Source organism: Aquarana catesbeiana, linkage group LG08, assembly GCF_042186555.1.
Source record: "Aquarana catesbeiana isolate 2022-GZ linkage group LG08, ASM4218655v1, whole genome shotgun sequence".
NCBI lineage: Eukaryota > Metazoa > Chordata > Amphibia > Anura > Ranidae > Aquarana > Aquarana catesbeiana.
Window position 1 is genome coordinate 139,602,323 of NC_133331.1, and position 21,411 is coordinate 139,623,733.

The following is a 21,411-nucleotide window of genomic DNA, read 5'->3' on the forward strand; positions in this document are numbered from 1 at the left end:
GAACAGCTGAACCTTATATAGACTTAGGCTGGCCATACATTGTACAATTTTCCTTTAGATTTACCAAAACCATATAATAGGAGGTCAAACCTAAACACTTTCAATTTGTATGCAATCAGGCAGGCCATTGCACTACATAGTTGAAGGTAAATCTAAATGAAATTGAATAAGAAAATTGTATAATGTATGGTCAGCCTAAATCAGTCACTGACAGGTGTGTACTGGCTACTAATATAATTTTGAGTGTGATTGGTTAATTCTGAACACGGCCACATCCTTAATAATCAGAGGGTGTGTACACCTACTGTACAGTGGCTTGCGAAAGTATTCGGCCCCCTTGAACTTTTCAACCTTTTGCCACATTTCAGGCTTCAAACATAAAGATATAAAATTTTTATTTTTTGTGAAGAATCACCAACAAGTGGGACACAATTGTGAAGTGGAACGAAATCTTTTGGATTTTTGAAACTTTTTTAACTAATAAAAAAATGAAAAGTGGGGCGTGCAAAATTATTCGTCCCCCCTTGCGTTAATACTTTGTAGAGCCACCTTTTGCTGCGATTACAGCTGCAAGTCGCTTGGGGTATGTCTCTATCAGTTTTGCACATCGAGAGACTGAAATTCTTGCCCATTCTTCCTTGCAAAACAGCTCGAGCTCAGTGAGGTTGGATGGAGAGCGTTTGTAAACAGCAGTTTTCAGCTCTTTCCACAGATTCTCGATTGGATTCAGGTCTGGACTTTGACTTGGCTATTCTAACACCTGGATACGTTTATTTGTGAACCATTCCTTTGTAGATTTTGCTGTATGTTTGGGATCATTGTCTTGTTGGAAGATAAATCTCCGTCCCAGTTTCAGGTCTTTTGCAAACTCCAACAGGTTTTCATCCAGAATGGTCCTGTATTTGGCTGCATCCATCGTCCCCTCAATTTTAACCATCTTCCCTGTCCCTGCTGAAGAAAAGCAGGCCCAAACCATGATGCTGCCACCACCATGTTTGACAGTGGGGATGGTATGTTGAGTGTGATGAGCTGTGTTGCTTTTACGCCAAACATATCGTTTTGCATTGTGGCCAAAAAGTTCGATTTTGGTTTCATCGGACCAGAGCACCTTCTTCCACATGTTTGGTGTGTCTCCCAGGTGGCTTGTGGCAAACTTTAGACAAGACTTTTTATGGATATCTTTGAGAAATGGCTTTCTTCTTGCCACTCTTCCATAAAGGCCAGATTTGTGCAGTGTACGACTGATTGTTGTCCTATGGACAGACTCTCCCACCTCAGCTGTAGTTCTCTGCAGTTCATCCAGAGTGATCATGGGCCTCTTGGCTGCATCTCTGATCAGTCTTCTCCTTGTCTGAGCTGAAAGTTTAGAGGGACAGCCAGGTCTTGGTAGATTTGCAGTGGTCTGATACTCCTTCCATTTCAAAATGATCGCTTGCACAGTGCTCCTTGGGATGTTTAAAGCTTGGGAAATCTTTTTGTATCCAAATCCGGCTTTAAACTTCTCCACAACAGTATTACGGACCTGCCTGGTGTGTTCCTTGGTCTTCATGATGCTCTCTGCGCTTTCAACAGAACCCTGAGACTATCACAGAGCAGGTGCATTTATACAGAGACTTGATTACACACAGGTGGATTCTATTTATCACCATCAGTCATTTAGGACTACATTGGATCATTCAGAGATCCTCGCTGAACTTCTGGAGTGAGTTTGCTGCACTGAAAGTAAAGGGGCCGAATAATTTTGCACACACCACTTTTCAGTTTTTTAATTGCTAAAAAAGTTTAAAATATCCAATAGATTTCGTTCCACTTCACAATTGTGTCCCACTTGTTGGTGATTCTTCACAAAAAATTATAATTTTATATCTTTATGTTTGAAGCCTGAAATGTGGCAAAAGGTTGAAAAGTTCAAGGGGGCCGAATACTTTCGCAAGCCACTGTAAGTAACCACATTACTTGTTTTTTTTCACCACTAAATCATAAGTTCAGTTTGTTTTTAATTGAATGCACAGAGTATAGGTTGCATTAGAGGTGGACAATCCAGAAGTGATTTCTCTTGGTCTTATTTTTTACATCTAAAAATCCTGGCATATTTACAGGGGTATATAGACTTTCTTTCCAGTGTATATCCTCAGAAACATCACAGAAACAGAAGGCAAGATATGTATAATGCTAATGCAAAACAGTGTCCTTATAGAACTGGTTACCTGCGGGACATTTAGAGCTGATTCATTGTTGATACCATTATCCTTCTTAGAAGTGTAGTGGTACATAAACCACTTGCAGTAGGTGCAGACAGACAGGATCTGCTTCTGTGCACGTTACTCGGTTGAGTGAGTGAGTTTGCGGTCAGTCTTGGAAAAGAACTGGGCATGCAATTGTTGGATAGTGTCAATCATCAACTGGTTTTGGGCAATGTGTTTTCTTTCCTAAGGATTCAGCATATTGATGCTTCTAGTCCTCTTCTAATACAGGCAAATTAACCCTTCCTCTACTGAACATTCTTACTGTCCCAATGTCTCCCTGGGAGAGTGACCCTAATGTGTAATATATGGTGAGTATGGTATGGTGCACTCTCAGCTTCACCTTGTATGGATATTCCAGCTCACAGGACAACAATCTAAGTGCCACCAGGTGGGTCTAAAATAAAAGTTTTTACCTTTACCACAGTATGTATGTGTATATATATATATAGCCTTGTATTGAGATGGTTATGCCAGGTTCACGGTTGCAGCCACATTTATAAATCTGGTACAATTTATCCCAGCCAGCGATTCCCTATCTGGTAAAATTGATTCGAGTGGCTATACAGCCACTTGATCACTTTTACGGGCAGGGAGCCCATGACTGATGCGACCAGTTGCATTGGGTGCCCTGTGAAGAGTGGAAGGAACACAAGTTCCTCCCGCTCTTACTGTACAGCAGAAACCGTAGGCAGCGAGGATTTTGTCACTTCCAGTTTCTTGTTTACAAGCCATTACTAGCTTGTAAAGCAGCCGATCAAGCTGATCTTGATTTGATTGGCTACTTTGGAGGATAAAGGAGAGCTCTGGAGGCTAATAGCCCCCAGATCTTTAAAAAAAAAAAGAGGAACTGTCATGGCCCATGTTATCACAAGGGATGTTGTGCATTCTCTGTGATAGCAATAAACTTGATCAAAAATCACTTTTCCTGACAGACCCCATGGCAGCCTATGTGTGGGTTAATCCCACCTCATCTCCAATGCTATAGGACCCCACTCCCATAAATTTGAACTCATCGGTAGAGACTGCGTTCCTTTTTTGTCTTCCTCTTTGGACCTATAAGATGTGCACTTATGTTTCCTCACGTCCAAACCGGATGAATGAGCCCCAAGCGGGCCAATGGCAGGTATACCAATGGAGCGGTGTAGAAAGCCCAGGGCCCAGCCACGGGCAGGTGAGTGGCCTCAGGCATGTATGCATGCCCCAGTGGTGGGGGGCAGCCTGCGTATGCCCAGGAGGAGACAATCATCACGGCTGGCAAGGTCAGGAGTCTTCAGGTGTTCCTCCTGTTTTTTCCTCTTTTCCTCCCTTCCCTTGGCTCTCTCCTGACCCTCATGGTGCCGTCACTCTTCCAGGTTGCGGCTGCAGCGGGGTTCTGCACATGCGCGGGGCCTCGGGTGACTCCAAAGCTTGGTTCGCGCATGCGCGGCACAGCGGAGAGCACGGTGGCCGCGCAGGCGCCTGTTAACAAACCGACATGACAGGCACGAACGGGGGACATGGCAGTGATATCACAGGCGGGGGATTCAAATAGCCTGTCAGCCACTGCTTCTGTGGGATCTCCTGCGGGCAGTGTGTGGCAGCTTCCCCAAGCCCTGGGCACCTAGTCTGTGCTTTATGGGCAGCATTGACTCTTAAAGAGACGGTAACCTGGCTTTCTCCGGCCACCATGTATTTTTTCTTTCTCTGTCCCAGGACTGTTTGTTTTTTTCTTTCAAACTGATTCTTTAGCCCGGTCTTCCTCTGTGGTGCCGTGGACAGATCAAGGCCTTCATGTGGTCAGCCCTCACGCCTAAGGTACGCAGGGGGGAGGAGCCAGGATGGTGCTTGGATGGACAGGTGTCCTAACAACTTGCCTCTGTTTTTTCCCTACCCTCCTTTTTTCTGTTCAGTGCCCCTAGGTCGGTTAATCAACTGGGACCAGATGACGGAGACCTTGCCAGGCCACATCACCAATACCAACATTCTTCTTCCAGGTCCAGATGCGACTCTCAATCCAGGACCCACCAACAGAGGAGATGTTCCCATTCCTCCTCCAGACACCGCACCCACCGCCATGACAGCCGCTCTGATCGCAGAGCCTGCTGGGGATGTGGGACACGAGTCCCAGAAGGCAAATCACTGTGTGATCCGTGTTATGCCCAGGCGGTCAGGGAGAAAGAGACAGAAAACCAACAGATGGAGTCTCGTGTTAGGCGTGTGGTGCAGCAGTCCCTAAAAGAGTGGGGCGCAACCCACACGCAGAGTCAGTCCACCACTCTACCTGGTTCCCTGGCTGACGAGGCCCAGAAGGTTCCGGGCCCATCCCAGCCTTATGATGCCTCAGACAGCGAGATGCTGGGAGATTAATTTGTTGGAGGATTCGACTTCACCTTGGTTTCCCCACTAATTAAAGCAGTCAAAGTGGCCCTTAAATGGGAAGATGTTTCCGCCCCCCCCGGCTAAGCAGAAGAAGTTCTTTAAGCATTTGGGGAAGGAACGTTCCAATTTTCCACTCCTTTCTGAATTAAAGGATATTATTGACGAGGAATGGAGCAAGGTAGACAAGAAGACCTCTATGTCAAATAAAACTACAGGTTATATCCCTTCAAGGCAGAGGAAGTGAAACATCTGGAAAACGCTCCCCTCGTAGACGCAGCTCTGATGCACATCACTCTTCCCTTGGAAGATGCGGTATCCTTCAAGGATGGGCTTGATAGGAGAATAGAACAAGACCCGAAGAGGATTTACAGGTTAGCCGGTATGGCTTGCAAACCCGCTTTGCCCCTTGCCAAAACCATGGAGGCTTGGACTGAGAACATAGACTCCGTGCTCAGAGGAGTTTCAGAAGAACTGGCCAGGGGCTCGGCCATCCAGGAGCTGAAGCTGGCAGTGGCCTTCCTAGGGGAAGCTTTAATCGACCTTATCCCCCTGTCGGCTCGGACTATGCTGTCCTCAGTCACCACAAGTCACTTGTGGTTACGCCTCTGGGTCGCCGACCCAGCATTCAAACAAGCCTGGTGTAGGATTCCCTTTGAGAGGTCCTCATTGTTCGGAAACAGGCTGGACAGCGCCATAGCCCGGGCCACGGGTGGGAGGTCGGGCTTCCTGCCTCAGGATAAGCGTCCATTCGGTCAGAAGGGGCCCCAGCTCAGAAGACGTAGTACTGAGCGTTCAAGGGAAGCACGCTCTTATAGGCCTGGTCGAGACTTCAGAAGGAATTGGAGCAGAGTGCAGGCATCCTTCCAGAAGCCAAGAGCCAGGCGTGCAGTGGATGAGAGCCGGCTAAGTCATTTTGAGATTGGCCCCGCCCAGGCGAGTCGGGTAGGGGGGCGTCTGCTTCTCTTCCGGCATGTCTGGGTGGCCTCAATCTCAGACTACTGGACCATCATGACGGTCTCTATAGGCCACACATGATCCTTCACCAGTACTCCTCCCCCCAGATTTATTTTCACCCTGCTACGAGGGTCAGAGGAAAAGAAGCAGGTGTTACTGTCCTACGTGGATTTGCTGATAGTACAAGAGGCCATGGTGCCTGTCCCGAAGGGTGAAGAGTTCCAGGGGGTATACTCCCCTCTCTTTTTAGTTCAGAAGAAAAACGGTTTGTGGCGCCCAGTGATGGACCTAGCCTACCTGAACAAGTTTATAAAACAAGAAAGATTCAAAATGGAGACTCTGTTAACCATCCACCAAACCGTGCAGCCAGGCAATTGGCTGATCTCAATTGACTTAAAAGATGCTTACTTCCACGTGCCTGTGGCAGAAGAATTCCGCAAATACCTCCGGTTTCAAGTCGGACAAGAACATCTACAGTTCACCTGCCTCCCTTTCGAGCTGACAACCACACCTCGAGTTTTCTCAAATTCTTTTAGCCGTGGTGGCCCTCATCAGAACAAAAGGGATATGCCTGCACCACTACCTCGACGAACCTCCTGTTGTCCCAAGACAAGGAGCAGCTGTTGGTCCACAGGGAGCAGGTTATCTCCACACTGACAGAATTCAGTTGGCTCCTAAACCTGGAAAAAAGCCATTTAGATCCAGTCCAGCACCTGATATATTTAGGGGCCCAGTTCGACACGGTGAAAAGTACCATCTCTCTCCCAGAGGAGAAGATCCCAGTCATTCGGGAGAGAATCTCACAAGCTCTGAGATCCCCACGCATGAAGGCCTCACAGTGCCTAAAAATTATCAGCTTGCTGGTCTCTACGACCCCCCTGGTCAAGTGGTCTCTGTGGAGGTTATGCCCTTTCCAGACAGGGTTTCTTCAACAGTGGAAATCAGGGGACAACAATCAATCGATTCACATAACGTCAGTGATGAGGAGCAGCCTCTTCTAGTGGCTTCAGCGTAGAAATTTGTTCAACTTCCACTCCATTGTCCCCGTCTCATGGGTCACGGTCACAAAAGATGCCAGTGGTGCTGGATGGGGGGCCCTCTGCAAGTCAGAGCTTGCTCAAGGCAAGTGGGATACCCATCTTCACAACCTGGGCTCAAACGTCCTGGAACTTCGGGCAGCCTAGTGTGCCCTCCAATCCTTCACCCATCTCCTGAAAGGGGAATTAGTGTTATTAAGAATGGACAACACCACAGCGGTCTCCTATGTGAAGACTCAGGGGGGCACCCGGAGCTCCACCCTGCTCCAAGAAGTCGAGCCCATCATGTCTTGGCCCAGAGAAACCTGGCCAATATTTCAGCAGTCTTCATCCCGGGAGTTCAGAACGTCCAAGCGGACTTCTTGTCTCGCACTCAGTTGGACAACGAGTGGTCCCTTCATGTTCGAATGGATCCTGTCCTTGGGAGTCAATCCCAAAGTAGATCTATTTGCATCCCCCTGCAACTGCAAGATCAAGAAGTATTACACTCGGGGCCGTTGCAGCCAGGCCTTCGGAATAGATGCCCTGACAGATCAGTGGAACTTCAACAGGGCATACGCCTTTCCCCCGCTCCCGATCATCCTAAGGTTCTTACGGAGACTTCAAGCGGAAGCGGTCAAAGTGGTGGTGATAGCACCTTACTGGCCTTTTAGTTTTCCCCTTCTGATTACTGGCCGAACAGGCCATGGTTTCCCCTCCTGATCGAGCTCAGCTTTCGGGACCCAGTGCCTCTTCCTCTCAGGCCAGACCTTTTTTCTCAGGGGGCAGTCCTGCACCCTTGTCCGGCATTACTGGGACTGATGGTCTGGTTCTTGAGAGGGAGAGGCTGGAATCTCTCGGGTGCGCCTCAAGAGTGATTTCCACCCTCATGAGCTTGAGGAAGTCAAGCACGATTAAAGTCGATGGGAGAATCTGGGCCAAGTACGTCGAGTTCTCATCCTCTACGGGCAGATCCTTCAGTGATCCACTCAGCTTCCTTCAATCCGGCCTAGATCTGTCGCTATCCATCAGCTCTGTTAGGGTCCAAGTCTCAGCCTTATCGGCCTTCTCCGGAACATCATGGGCTGTCCACCCCCTAATCCGGCAGTTCTTCCGTGAGAAGACCAAGATTCCCCAAATGGGATCTTCCTCTTGTTCTCGACTCAATGTCTGGACTAAGTTCCACGGGATCTACCCCACTTTCTATCAAAGACCTTTCTGCAAGAGTCGCTTTCCTGGTAGCCATCACATCGCCCAAAAGGGTTTCCAAGATCAGGTACTTGGGTCACAAAGAACAATTCCTGATTTTCTTCCCGGACCGGGTGGTCCTCATCCCTATGCTTGGCTCAAACCCGAAAGTCACTTCTGTGTTCCATGAGAACCAAGAAATTGTCCTTCCTACATTCAGGGCCCCGAGGTCAACTGTAGTTCACCCTCTGGATGTAGGCGGAATGCTGAAGGAATACATGCAAGTTACTTCCTTCTTTAGGCGCTCTGACTACCTGTTTATCCTGCACTCCAGCAGTAACAGAGGGAAGCGAGCTTCGACCAGAACGATTGCGGCCTGGATTGTCTAGTCCATCCAGCAGGCTTATAGGGCTAAGGGCTTGGCTCCTCCAGAGGCGGTGACGGCACATTCCACCAAGGGCATGGCGGCTTCGTGGGCAGCAGCTCGGCATGTGGCTCCAGATGTCATCTGCAAAGCGGCCTCATGGGCCTCCATTAATACTTTCATGTCACATTATTGCACAGAGCCTGCTTCTCTATCTTCTGTGAACTTTGGTTTAAAAATCCTGTCGGTTGATGGGCCAAATTAATTTTTTTTTTTTTCTGATCAGCATACGGAATGCAGTCTCTACCGGTGAGTTCAAATTTATGGGAGTGGGGTCCTATAGCACTGGAGAGGAGGCGGTATTAACCCACGCGTAGGCTGCCATGAAGTCCATCAGGAAAGGAAACTTACGGTAAGTATTTGATAAATTTTCCGTTTTACGGGCAATCACTTTTAAAAGGTACATTGTAAAAAAAATTTTTGTTTTTTTAAATAAAATGTAACACATACGAGGTATCGCTGTGAACATCAGAGTGAGAACAATCATTCTAGCACTATATCTCATGTCTAAATCTAAATTGGTAACCTGTAGAGGCTTTTAAAGTATTACCTCTGGATAATTTAATGTAACGCAGTTTTTATTGGTGTGCACAATTTTAAAGCATGGTGTGTTTGGTATCTATTTACTTGGCATAACATCGTCTAATATTTTATCAAAATTTGGTATTGTGTTTGTTCACTAAAATTCATTAAAGTGTATTCTTTTCTGAAAATCTGCATTTGATAAACCTCTGTGAAAATATTGTATTACGTAAAAATTGCAGTTACAACCATTTTAATCTCCAGGGCCTCTACTTAAAATAATATATATGATGTATGGGGGTGTTAAGTGATCTTCTAGCAAAAAAAAGCCAGGTTTTTACATGTATATGGAAAATATCAGAATTGGCCCAGTTTTGAAGTGGTTCATGTATGAAGGGAAAAAACTCTTTACCAGTTGCTGTCCGCCCCCCTAAACACTTATCTGCCTCCTCTGATTGATCCAGCGCTGTCCCGTCTACAGCTCTTCTCCCCCTCTCCCTGCTCTTAGAGGCTTCACTGAAAGCAGTGGGAGCTATTGGCTCCTGTTGCTGTCAGTCAAATCCTGTGATGAGGGGGCAAGGGTGTGCGTGTCTATGGACGCACACAGCCCGTCTCAGGAGCACGCCTGCACGTGTGCCTCCATAGCACAGGGCATGCTATTGGAGCACACGCAGAAGAGGAGGAACAGAGAACGCCGGCGTGGGACCCCATAAAGGGAGGTAAGGGGCCTCTCTGTGCATTTCCATTGCACAGAGCAGGTAAGTATAACATGTTTAATATTTTAATTAAAAAATGCCTTTACAACTGCTTTAACCACTTCACGCAAATCGCCGTACCCATACGTTGGTATTTTAACGCTAAATACCGGGGTTATGGCAGCAGCCAGCTGCCATAACCCCGGTATTTTCAGGAACGGTGTGCGTTTCTCTTTGAGATAAAAGTGGTCTCAGTGGCGCATTCGCTGCAAGATCAATTTTATAGGCGGCAGGAGAGGCGCCCCCCCCTTCCGCTGCACTCTGGTTGTCTCCGCCGCTTACCAGACCCGCTGGTAGCGGCGGAGATGATCGTGTCCTCTCCCGTGGATGCCTGGCTGCCAACTGAGGGGAAGATGGCCCCTGCTCGGCTCCATGGCATGGGAGGGCAGAAGCGATGTCAAACGTCACTTCCGCTCATAGCTCTAAAAAGGAGACTTTTTTTTTTTTCCAATTATTTTTATTTTTTTATTGCATTATAGTGTAAATATGAGATCTGAGGTCTTTTTGACCCCAGATCTCATATTTAAGAGGTCCTGTCATGCTTCTTTTCTATAACAAGGGATGTTTACATTCCTTGTAACAGGAATAAAAGTGACCCAAAATTTTTATTTTTTTAAAAACTGTCAAACAAAAATCTAAAAGTAAAATAAATAAGACATTTTTTTTTTTTTTTGAAAGCGCCCTGTCCTGACGAGCTCATGCGCAGAAGCGAACGCATATGTGAGTAGCGCCCGCATACAAAAACGATGTTCAAACCACACATGTGAGTTATCGCCACAATCGTTAGAGCGAGAGCAATCATTTTAGCAAAAGACCACCTCTGTAACTCAAAACTGGTAACCTGTAGAAATGTTTAAACATCGCCTATGGAGATTTTTAAGGGTAAAAGTTTGTCACCATTCCACGAGTGGGCGTAATTTTGAAGCGTGACATGTTGGGTATCAATTTACACGGCAAAACCTTATCTTTCACAATATAAAATAAAATTGGGCTAACCTTACTGTTGTCTTATTTTTTAATTTAAAAAAAGTGTATTTTTTCCAAAAAAAGTGCGCTTGTAAGACCGCTGCACAAATACAGTGTGACAGAAAGTATTGCAACAACCACTATTTTATTCTCAAGGGCGTTAGAAAAAAATATATATAATGTTTGGGGGTTCTAAGTAATTTTCTAGCAAAAAAAAATGATTTTAACTTAATTAACAAGTGTAAAAAAGAGTCTCTGGGCTGAAGCGGTTAAATCTTTAGCTAACCCCCACCACGTGTTAAACATAACAGCATCTGCTTTAGCAATTCCGACTTTACCTTTGAGAAATGTTGCTGCTACGCCCAGACAGGAATGTAATTAAGTTTAAAATACGGTAGGTTTCTATAAAGAGGCAGCAAGTCCTTTAATTTCAGGCTAGAGCATATAAAGTTAGAGTGTTTAAAAAAAAAAAATCAAAATGCTTTAGAAAATTTTAAAAATATCTTTTTAATGACATGAAAAACAGTGCAAGATATTTACAGAAAAGATATTACAAAACATTTAGCAACAGTAAATTAAGCGGGATTAAAAGTGAAAAAAAAGACTTAAACATTTGCCAGGTGTTTGGTTTTGAAATCCAATTGGCTGCAATCTGCTGTATTAAAGTCATTGGTTCTCATGATTTAACCTTACCATCCTGAAAGTTTTCATGGTAAGCAAGAGCTACTGAGCTGAAAAAGCAGTCATATTTTCTGGACCCTGACAAGGACATTTACAGAATTAACATAACTAATCAAAAGGTCTGAGGAGTGTGCTGAAGGGTTATTGAAGGGTTTTATAATGTTCGGCAGACACACCCTTCACACCTAAGCGTAAAACAAATCTTAATGCCGAAGCACAATTTTGAAACTTTGACATGTGTTAATAAAACTGTACATATCATCACAACTACTTTGTGCAATATACCTTGTTTTCAGGTCGAATTGGGCTTTCATTTGGTGGTAAATGGTAATGGAGATCTCCTGATTTTTGATTTTTTTTTTTATCATCAAAGGAAAACTGGCCAAAAATAGGAAAAAAATTAAATATTTTTTAAATGTAACTGTATATCTCTTGCTACTACCATAACCTTCCAACAAAGAAAAACCCAAATTAAATTTTCCTGCTCCTGATGATCACAGTGATCCCACGTGTGTATGTTAGTTATTGTTTGTACCCGTAGTACAGCCCAAAAACAATAGTGCACATTTTGCTTTTCTTATCCTACCCAAAACACACTGATACTAATTTAAAAATAAATTAAACCCTTTCGAAAAAAATACTGACCCTGACCTTGACCCAAACACTAACCCTGGCACTGACCTAGATCAAAATTTGATCTAAGTATTTTTTTTTCTCTGCAAAGAGAGCGAGAGAGATGATGCATCTTTCTCCTCCATTCACAGAGAGAGAAAACATTGGGAAGGGCTTCACAGTGACTGATCACTGTGATAGCCAATCAGAGGCTATTACACCGATCAGGTGACCCGGAGTCGGGAGTTCTGGGTCCCGATCGTTAGTACGGGGGCCTGGGGCTCCCGCTGAGACATTTTATTTCTTCGACATTTTATTACTATAAATTCATAGCAGGAATTATTATGGAAATTGTATTCAAATTAACTTAGTACAGCTCATTGGTATGTCAGCACAGGCCACTACCCTCCAGTCATACACATGTACACCAATCAACCATAACATAACTACCCACCATAACCCATCGAGACCTCTGAAGGTATGCTGTGGTATCTGGCACCAAGCCATTAGTAGCACTTGTAAGTTGCAAGGTGGCAGCCTTCATCTTTAAGCCCGGGTTCACACCATAATTCGCTGCGGACCGCACAGGAGCGCTGTGCGTCCCTGTTCACCGTTTCAGGGACGAATCAGGGCCGATTCTATGCCTGAATTCGGCCCTGAAACGCAGCCAAAGACGCACAGCGTTTTTGTGCAGTGCGCACCGCAGCCGCTCCGGAGATATGTGAACCGGCTCCATAGGGAGCCAGTCACATTCTCCTGCTATGCGAATTAGATGTGCGGAAACGCACATCTAATTCGCATAGGTGTGAACCCGGGCTAAGGCTTGTTTTTCCAGCACATCCCACAGATGCTCAATTACATTGAGATCTGGAAAATTTGGGAGGCCAAGTCAACACCTCAAACCATTTTTGAATTCATCAGACCAGGCCATCTTCCATTGCTCCGTGGTCAGTTCTGATGCGCACATGCCCATTGTATACGCTTTTGTTTGTGGACATGAGTCAGCATGGGCACCCTGATAGATTTTCCAGCTCACAGGACAACAATCTAAGTGCCATTAGATTGAGAGTGGATGTTAACGGGCAGGATACATCTATAGTTAACCCTTTGCACACAAACAGTAGCCACCACCACATGTTTTAACAAACATGTATCTTGCTAACAGCATCTGCTGTAGCATTCCTGCCCTTTAAGAAATGTTGCTGCCATGCTCAGACAGGAATGCAATGAAGTTTAAAATATGGTAGATTCCGTGTTCTGCCAGTATTTCAGCACTAGACACTGTCATGCCCCCTATTTTAGTTATTATATGTTGGGGGGACTGCAATAAAGGATCTAACCTGCGAGTCGGGTCAATATTTGTCTGTATTAAGCCTAGCACTCAATTGTTGGATTGTTAAACTGTTTCCATGCTTGGATGTTTGCTTTCATGTTCAACTGTTTATCCGATATACGTGGAGCAAGCGAGGACTGTTCGCTGTTCTACTGACGGTTCTTTAACATTCGATGTAAACGATTAATAAAAACCATTGAAACAGGAAATATGGTAGCCTTCTTCATATAGGCAGTTAGCCCCCATTCACATTGGAGCGACAAGTCAAATTGTATGACAAGTCGCATCCTACTGCCAGCAATTGAACTGTTCAAATTGGTGCAACACTGACTCTGTGGTGCCTCATCAATTTGAAAAAGTAGTACATGCACTACTTTGGGCTATTTTGGGTGCGACTTGAATAAACACCTGTGCATGAAGCCGCACAGATGTCTTCAAAGTTCCCCCTGAAGTCACATTGAGATGCATGCGGCTTTAAAATTGTGTGATTTCAGATGAAGTCACGCAATTTCAAAGCCACAGTCAATGTGAACGGGGGTAAGTGCTTTAAATGTCAGTCACTCAAATCCTTATGCTTGCCATTTTTTTCTGCTTTTAGCACATAAACTTCAGGGACAACAATTTCACTTGCTGCCTAAAATATCCCACCCACTTTCAGATGCCATTGTAACCAAGTATTAAATGGTATATACTTTATCTGTCAGTGGTCATAATATGATGATTGATCAGTGTATAAGTGTTGATGACATAGATATAAAATAATATATAAAAAGTGTATATGTGGATATCAAAAAGGATCAATCTGGGGAGTATCTAAGACTGGGGTGTAATCTAGCCATGGACAAATTGAATAGATATAAAGCTTGTTTTGAATCTATGAGGGGCCTTTAAAAGGTTTACGCACATATACATTATATATATATATATATATATACAGGGGGTCCCCTACTTACAAACATCCAACTTACAAACGACTCCTACTTACAAACGGAGGGAGACAACAGGAAGTGAGAGGAAATCTACCCCTAGGAAGGGAAATTCACTCCTCTAAGTGTTAATATGGGAAAAAGATGTCTCCACTGATGCTTTATCACCTATCCTTATTTCCCTAATAACCCCAAATTTTCAAAATCCAATTGTCATTGGGACAGAAAGTGAGGTGAAATCTTCTGAACAGGGGCACAGACAGCAAAACAAATGTTACAGGGGTGATAACCCTTCCCTATGCTATCTACAAAACTTAAAAATAGATTTTTTGGCTGGAGCTACACTTAAAAAATGTACCTGTTCCGACTTACAAACAGATTCAACTTAAGAACAAACCTAAAGTCCCTATCTTGTTTGTAACCCGGGGACCCCCTGTATAGAGTTAAAAAAGTGTGGAAACTTTTTGAAGAACCCTCGGAATTCTTTGAACACAAACAGTTGAACAAACACCCGATCTCCCTCTAAAAATTGCCCCTACGTTCTAAATAAGATCCACAGACAAAAAGGTGGTTTACTTCACTGTATGTTAAGGGTGGTTTTGTGAGCTATATAAAAAGTATGGCCTGCAGATGTAGGATAATGAAATGTGAAATGGCAAATAAAAGAAAAAAAATATTTTTTTTAACTTTGCTATAAAAGTGTTATTAACTAGTGATACTAAAAGGTGTGCCACACCGCATACAATGTCCATGTAATAAATAGTACAAAGAATTTACAAAGTCAGAACTTAAAGTACTTATGAGAGAACCCATCTATGGCATTCTAAAATAAAGAGAGAAACACACTAAAAACAGGTACACGCTAGCAATGTACAAGGCACTTTTGGGCATTAGGAAAAGTATTTAAAGATGCCAATGGAGAAGAGACTATAGTAGAAAAATGGTGGATCTACAGTATGATATAGGTGAAAACCACTGGATTTAAATGTTTGTGTTTTGTCTTTATGTACAGGTTTTTTGCACCTCCTGTACAAGACTGGGACTGTGGTATGCTAGTGTTTTGCATGTTTTTACTCTCCTTCTGAAGAAGGAACAATAAATAGTTTAATTTATTACACAAAAGAATTGCTATATCACTGAGCCAACAGGAATGTTTAGAAGAGTAAGGCAAGCCATTAATCATGCAGTTTTTTTCCTTCAACCACAGGTTGAAGAAAAGAAAATTGTTCAATTCTGACTGATTGTGTTGATGGGGGAAATAACCCACACTACACTATTGTATTCTGACAGTGGGAGGTTTCCCCGCCTTCAGAATACAATGATTACTGCTGCCGGCTATTGCTGGCAGCAGTAATCGTACCACAAAACCCAACCGGGTGGTTGTACTGAAGTACCCGAAGACCACCAAAGAACTGGCTCGGATGAGGACACGCTGGATCCCTGGACAGGTAAGTGTCCTTTTAATAAAAGTCAGCAGCTACAGTATTTGTAGCTGCTGACTTTATATTTTTTTTCTTTCTAGGGTGAAGATCTTCTTTAATAAAGGCAAATAGACTGCAATTTGCAAGTGCAGTAGCACTTATTTTCCCCAGAGCTTAATTAATGTGGAGAAGCTCTGCTGATTTCCATCATCCAATCATGTGCAAACAAAATGCTGTTTTTTTTTTTTTTAATTTTCCTTGCACCTAATTGGGTACACTTTACAAAGTGAAGCATCAGCTTCACTAAACTCTGGGGAAATTTAGTGGAACTGCACTTGCAAAGTGCACAGTCTATTTTGATTTAGTAAATCAACCCCATTGTTTTGCATTAGTAATATACAAGTGCTATCTTATGCTTCCTCTGTGATGTTTTTTTTGAGACTATAGGTTGCTGGACAGGACATGCTGCAGACTTTGAGCTTACCTTTTAATTCATTTAGTTACTGACTAATGGTGCACCGTGCAACAGTTTTTTTTTGGGGACTTTACACTGAGGAATCTGCTGTGAAGAAGTCTTAGTGATTAATGGTGCAACTTTGTTTCATTCACTGCCTAGCGCAGATTTCTCTCACTTTCATTCTTTTTATCTTAGGATAATAGGAGTATGAGGTTGACAATTTAATTCCCAGGATGGACTGTAAAAAAAAAAAAAAAAACAAAACTGTTTGTGCAGGAGCTTTGTTGTGGTGGAGAATCAACTTGTCAGGCCAGAGTTCTGGTCTCAAGGTTGGTTGATCGTTGTACCATGTTCTATGAACTCGTAAGTGAACTATACCCTTGTGATAAAAAAAAAACATCAGCATGAGCGTACACGGGTTTGCACTCTGTCCACATTTGCATCCGTCCTTTGTGTTTTTGGCTGTCTATTTCTTGCGTCATTGTGGACATCTTCCCACCCCTCCTTAAACTGCCTATGCCATTCAAAATCACTTGATTTTTCCATGGAATGTTCATTATAAACCTGTTGTAACAGAACTAAAGTTTCACTCACACTTTTGCCAAATTTTGCGAAAAATATGATGTTAATCCACTGCTCCAGATTCCTGTCACTTATTTTACACTAACAGCGTAACGCACACACGTTATTTCTTCTTCTACTCTGTAAAGACTGAGTCGACTGGTCTGCAACCCAGGTGAGTGTAATTTACAACATGTCAGAATATGCTTGAGTGCGAATGGATGTGCAACTAACCACCAAAGTGCTACGCCGTGGGCATTCCTGGAATTAAATTGTCACACCTTGTATTTTTATTTTCAGAATACAGCAGCTGCCTTTTTACTGTATTATTTGATTCTCTAAGCTCTGCACTGTTTACGTGTATATCGCAAGTGCTCTTTGGCTTCTTTTGGAGCTCTTGGGACACAGAAATCAAATCTCTGTGTTGGGATGCATGTCTGGGAAAATCCAGATACTGTAGACCTGCAGCCATATATTTACACCAGCTGTAGCAATCCACATTTTTACCAATTTCATAAGATGAGAACCCACTTCATTGAGGGGAAGATAGGCCAAGCAGCTAGAGGGTTCCTACCCACTTGGCAAATTAGAGGAGCTTCCCAGCTTTGTCCACAACAATGTATCCCTGGCCTTATACAAGAAGGAGACCACTACCCTCCTTGCACTTAATTTTCTTACTAAAGGGGTCTCGCACTTTGCTAAAAAAAAAAAAAAAAAGAGAGAAAAATATATCACAATAACTTGTCCTACATCCTCCTTTTTTAGGCAATCGATTAAATAACATTTTCAACTTACAGCACCACAATATGGAACTTGACATTGATCCAATTAATCTACTCTTTGCTTTAGTGCAAATCAGTTGGGTGCAAATAGGTAAAACCTAAAATAATGTTAAACAGACATAACTGGGCAAAGTTAAAATAAAAAAAAAATGATCAAGTTGAAATACAAATACTGGGAGAACTGGGAGCACTTATTGTAGTACACAAAATAATAATATATATATTTTTATATACTGTTCTCTTGAGTATCCGTATAAGTATGTTTTTAATAACAAACATATAGCTAAGTCAGATATTGTAGCACATATATTTTACAATATATAGTATACATTAAATAAAATTGCTGTATATTGCATATTTGGTCATACAGTGCTAGAATGATATATCTTTAATAAGTTTATATTGAGGGGCAGATTCAACACTTGCAGCCTTCATATACGATATTTCAATGTTTCTAGATTGGTTTAAAACATCTTTATCACTGTTTTAAAATAGTGTCAAAGTGAGGGGATAAAAAGAAAGAAAATAGAAACAAAAAAGGAGAGAAAACAAATTAAGTTTATTAGGATGAGTTGTATTTGTATTATTATACAATATAACCACTTTTTAGAATGTATCAAATCAGTAAACAGTGCTTTAGGAATAACTACATATAATGTGTAGCCAGCTTTTCCCTCATGTTATCTGTACCCACCCCAGATCAGCATGCAAAACTTTTTTATCCTCCATAGTACCAGTGGGCTGTATGGTACTAAAGTCTAGTACACACAGGCCAAATGTTGGGGGGCATTGATCAGTTTAATAGAAACCGGACAACATTCGCAGTGTACTGCAGGCGGTCCAACAGTCGATGGGGCATGACCGGAAAAAGGTCTACCGATTGGCTCACGATCAGCACTCTCAGCCATTGGCTGAGAAAGCTAACCAGAGTGTTCTGGTGGTGGTGGTGGTGGTGGTGGGGGGGGGGGGTTGTGTCACTATGAGTTTTACCGGCACCTAGGTCAATGCACCATCACACTTTTTTCACACCTGCCTCTTGGGCTGGACCTTTTGGCTAGGACCAGAGGAATTTTTATTCCTGGCCGAAAGGCCGGCCATTGTATTACGCAATGGCACTTATGCACTTTATTCACTTCCCTTTTCCCCACCTCTATGTTCGTTTTTCTGGTAGATTGGTGTTGTACACGTTTTTGTTTCACGTTTGACTGGTAGGGAGTAGGTCCTCGTTCCTGCCCTGAAAATCTTGGGAGGGGGTGAACATGGCCTTCTGGCTTGGTTCGCCCTCTCTCATGGGGTCTTCCTTCGCGGGGAGCCCCACCTAGTACTTGGGTGGGTCTGTTTCGGCAGACCTCCCAGAGAATGGGGTCTGTCTGGTTTCGGCCAGATGGACCAGTGAAGTACCCCAGTCACCGTCTGGAGCCTAACTCCCTGGGGGATCAGGGCTAGGGTCCTTTCTCTTCGGAGGAGGACTATGTGTACACCCTGTGCACGTTTTGTGTTTCACTTTTTTGGTGTGCACTTTTTTTTGCACCGGGTGGAGTTCGAGTGTGTTCACACACCACGGGCTTAAAAAAAATAAAACAATCGGATAGTTAATACAGTGGACTCCTCCACTTATGATGAGCATTACTTCCACTTATAACTTGTAAGTGCTTTTAATCTTGAGCAATACATGTTCTTATTTTTATACTACACTTAGAGAGGCACCCCCCCCCCCCTTTTCTTTTCTCTGAGCACATGGGCATTGAAAGTGTGAAAACATCTAAACTAATGGGGAAAAAGAAATAAATGGATGTTTGAAATGATCACACTAAACACTTCAGCAAGTAAGGCCTATGATTACAAACATTTCTCATGGCATCAGAAGTAAATTAGCAGTATCAGAAGTAAATTAAATAAGTAAATCAGAAAGTAAATTAAAGGGACCAGCTCCAGCCTTCACAAAAGACTACTTGCACATTGGTATAGTAACTGGCTTCAGTGCAAAAGCTATGGCAATTGCTTCCAGGATACAATAAGCAGTAACAAACAAATGTGATAGTATTAATGTGAAAGTTCACCAGTGTTGGTGGGTAATGGAACTACTGTGTAAAATCTGCAAACTCACCAGCACATAATCAAGTAGTGATTACTAAAATTGTTGAGCACCATTACACCATTATGATTTTTGTAATCTTTTACATGTTGGTATATAATTAGTTGCATATTTGTTGGTTAACACAAAAAATGCTGATGGCTTCCCCTTGTGTGGTAGAATGGATGCCAGACAAAAGAATCTGAATATACCTAAATGGTGCATGAATATTTTTAAATTTCTTTCTCGTCCATTGACGGAGTCTTAAATCTTTGAGGTTATACAGCTGCCTACTGGAGGACTGGACACTGACAAAGGAAAATACTGTAGTCCAGCTCAGGATAACCTTTTCCATTACCAGCATGCCTCATTTTTTTTTGCAAGCATCCTAGGAGGATTGACATATTTTCTACAGCTCTGCTTTTTAGGATTTTTTTTTTTTTTTTTGCTAACACATTTTTCTTCTTTGATTTTTTTTTTCAATTAAGATTCTACATCGCTACTGGAGATTTGTCTCTTCAGTTGCAGCTTTCTGGCATGGTCATCCTCAGCCTGGCATTTGGAGTACCATATCCAGACCTCACTGGATAGCCTGGAAGTGAAGTGACCTTCGGCATTGGGTTCTTCTTAAGGATTTTCCCTTAGGTTTTATTTCTCAGCCAAAGAAACCTAAGAACCAAACTGCTAAGTTTTTTCCTTCTTTCACTCTTAAAGTGGATGTAAACCCTCACATATACCCAGGGAAGTGAACAGCCTCAGATGATACACAGAGATGAAACAAATCTCCCTACATAAGTTTTACATGTATATCTGCTGTCTACAGCTTTATATACTGTTTAGAAAGTGCACGTCCCCCCTCCCCACACATTCAGAGCGTGCCTGTGAATAGTTTAGCTTTGTGCTAATCTATTTATAGCAACCTTCCCTGACACACACTTCAGGCTCCAGTCTCGGAGAGCTTGTCAAAAGTTATTAGGCTGATAACAGAAGAGTGGAGCAGGACAAAGTTACGGAACTCAAATTTCATGAATCAGGTTTTTATCCACTTTAAGAAAAGTTCCTTTCATTTCTCCATGCCCCTGACTCCCACAATAGGACCCTCTCAGGTGTTACTTGCTACCATTACACCTCTCCCAGACCCTTTTTTATCAGTTGCAGGCTAATAAGTCTGGCCACACTCCCCCGCTGCTCAACCCCCCCAGCTTTGGAATTGGCTGGTGTGGCACTTATTTTAAAACATCAAACACCAAGGGTTCTGTGCTTGTGCTAGTATTCACTACCTGGCTCCTGTACCCTCACCTTGCCTGTTCCTGTAAGCCTTGCCTATCGAGTACTCTGCTGCCAGTCCTGACCTCTGCCTGTCCCTGGAATTCTCTATCTCCTTCCAGCCCTGACCTCAGTCTGTCCCTTAAATGCTCTTTGTTTGCTTGGCCAGGGACTATAGCAATGTGTTTTGGGACCTGAGGCAAACAAGTACCAGTGGGCCTACTCCTCTTAAAGGAACTAGGGCTGCTATAGGTGAAGCCACACTTACCAGATATAGTCCCTGACCATCAGTTCTGGAGTCAGCATTACATTACCTTTGCAGACATTTGGGTAGCTTGCATCTCAGACACTTGGGGGCAATGGTGGTATCCCGGGGCTACAAACTGGGGTTTTGCTCCCTGTTGCTTCTCTATTTCTTGCCTTCAGCCTTCCTGTGTCACTGTACAGATTAACAAACTTCCATCAAGCCCCCTCAGTTCTTCTGAACCAAGACGTCATTGCCCCAGTGCCTATGGCAGAACAGTTGTTACTCCAACCTGTTCACTGTTTATAAGCCCATTCTGGATCTCAAAGCTCTAAATGTCTTAATTTGAGTCCTAAAATTGTGTGTGGAATCTACAAAATTTCTGCCTCCCTTCACTAGGGAGACTTTCTGGCTTCTGTGAACATGCTTACTTACATGTCCCCATCTTTACAGCACGTTAGCAATCCTTACTCTTTGTTGCCGGGCCCCTGCAGTTTGTGGCTCTGCTTTTTGGCCTCTTGTCTGCACCTCAGGTATTCACCAAGGGGCTGGTTCCTATACTAGCCCTGCTTTGTTCTCATGGTATGCCCACTGTCTGATAATTAGATGACCTCTTGTTCAGGAA

General features: G+C 43.4%; 1 protein-coding gene across 3 annotated transcripts in view; it reads right to left on the reverse strand.

The window, feature by feature from the left end:
• RUFY2 (RUN and FYVE domain containing 2) overlaps nucleotides 1-21,411 on the reverse strand; it is a 127,204-nt gene that overhangs the window by 58,687 nt on the left and 47,106 nt on the right. For 2 of the 3 annotated variants that reach the window (XM_073596461.1, XM_073596460.1), the window contains exon 14: nucleotides 10,918-17,683. The exons of the other annotated variant lie outside the window; for it this stretch is intronic. In XM_073596461.1, the coding sequence (XP_073452562.1) occupies nucleotides 17,575-17,683 (109 nt within the window). In that variant the 3' untranslated portion in view covers nucleotides 10,918-17,574. Of the gene's footprint in view, nucleotides 1-10,917; nucleotides 17,684-21,411 lie in introns of those variants that run through there. 3 annotated transcript variants of the gene reach the window in all.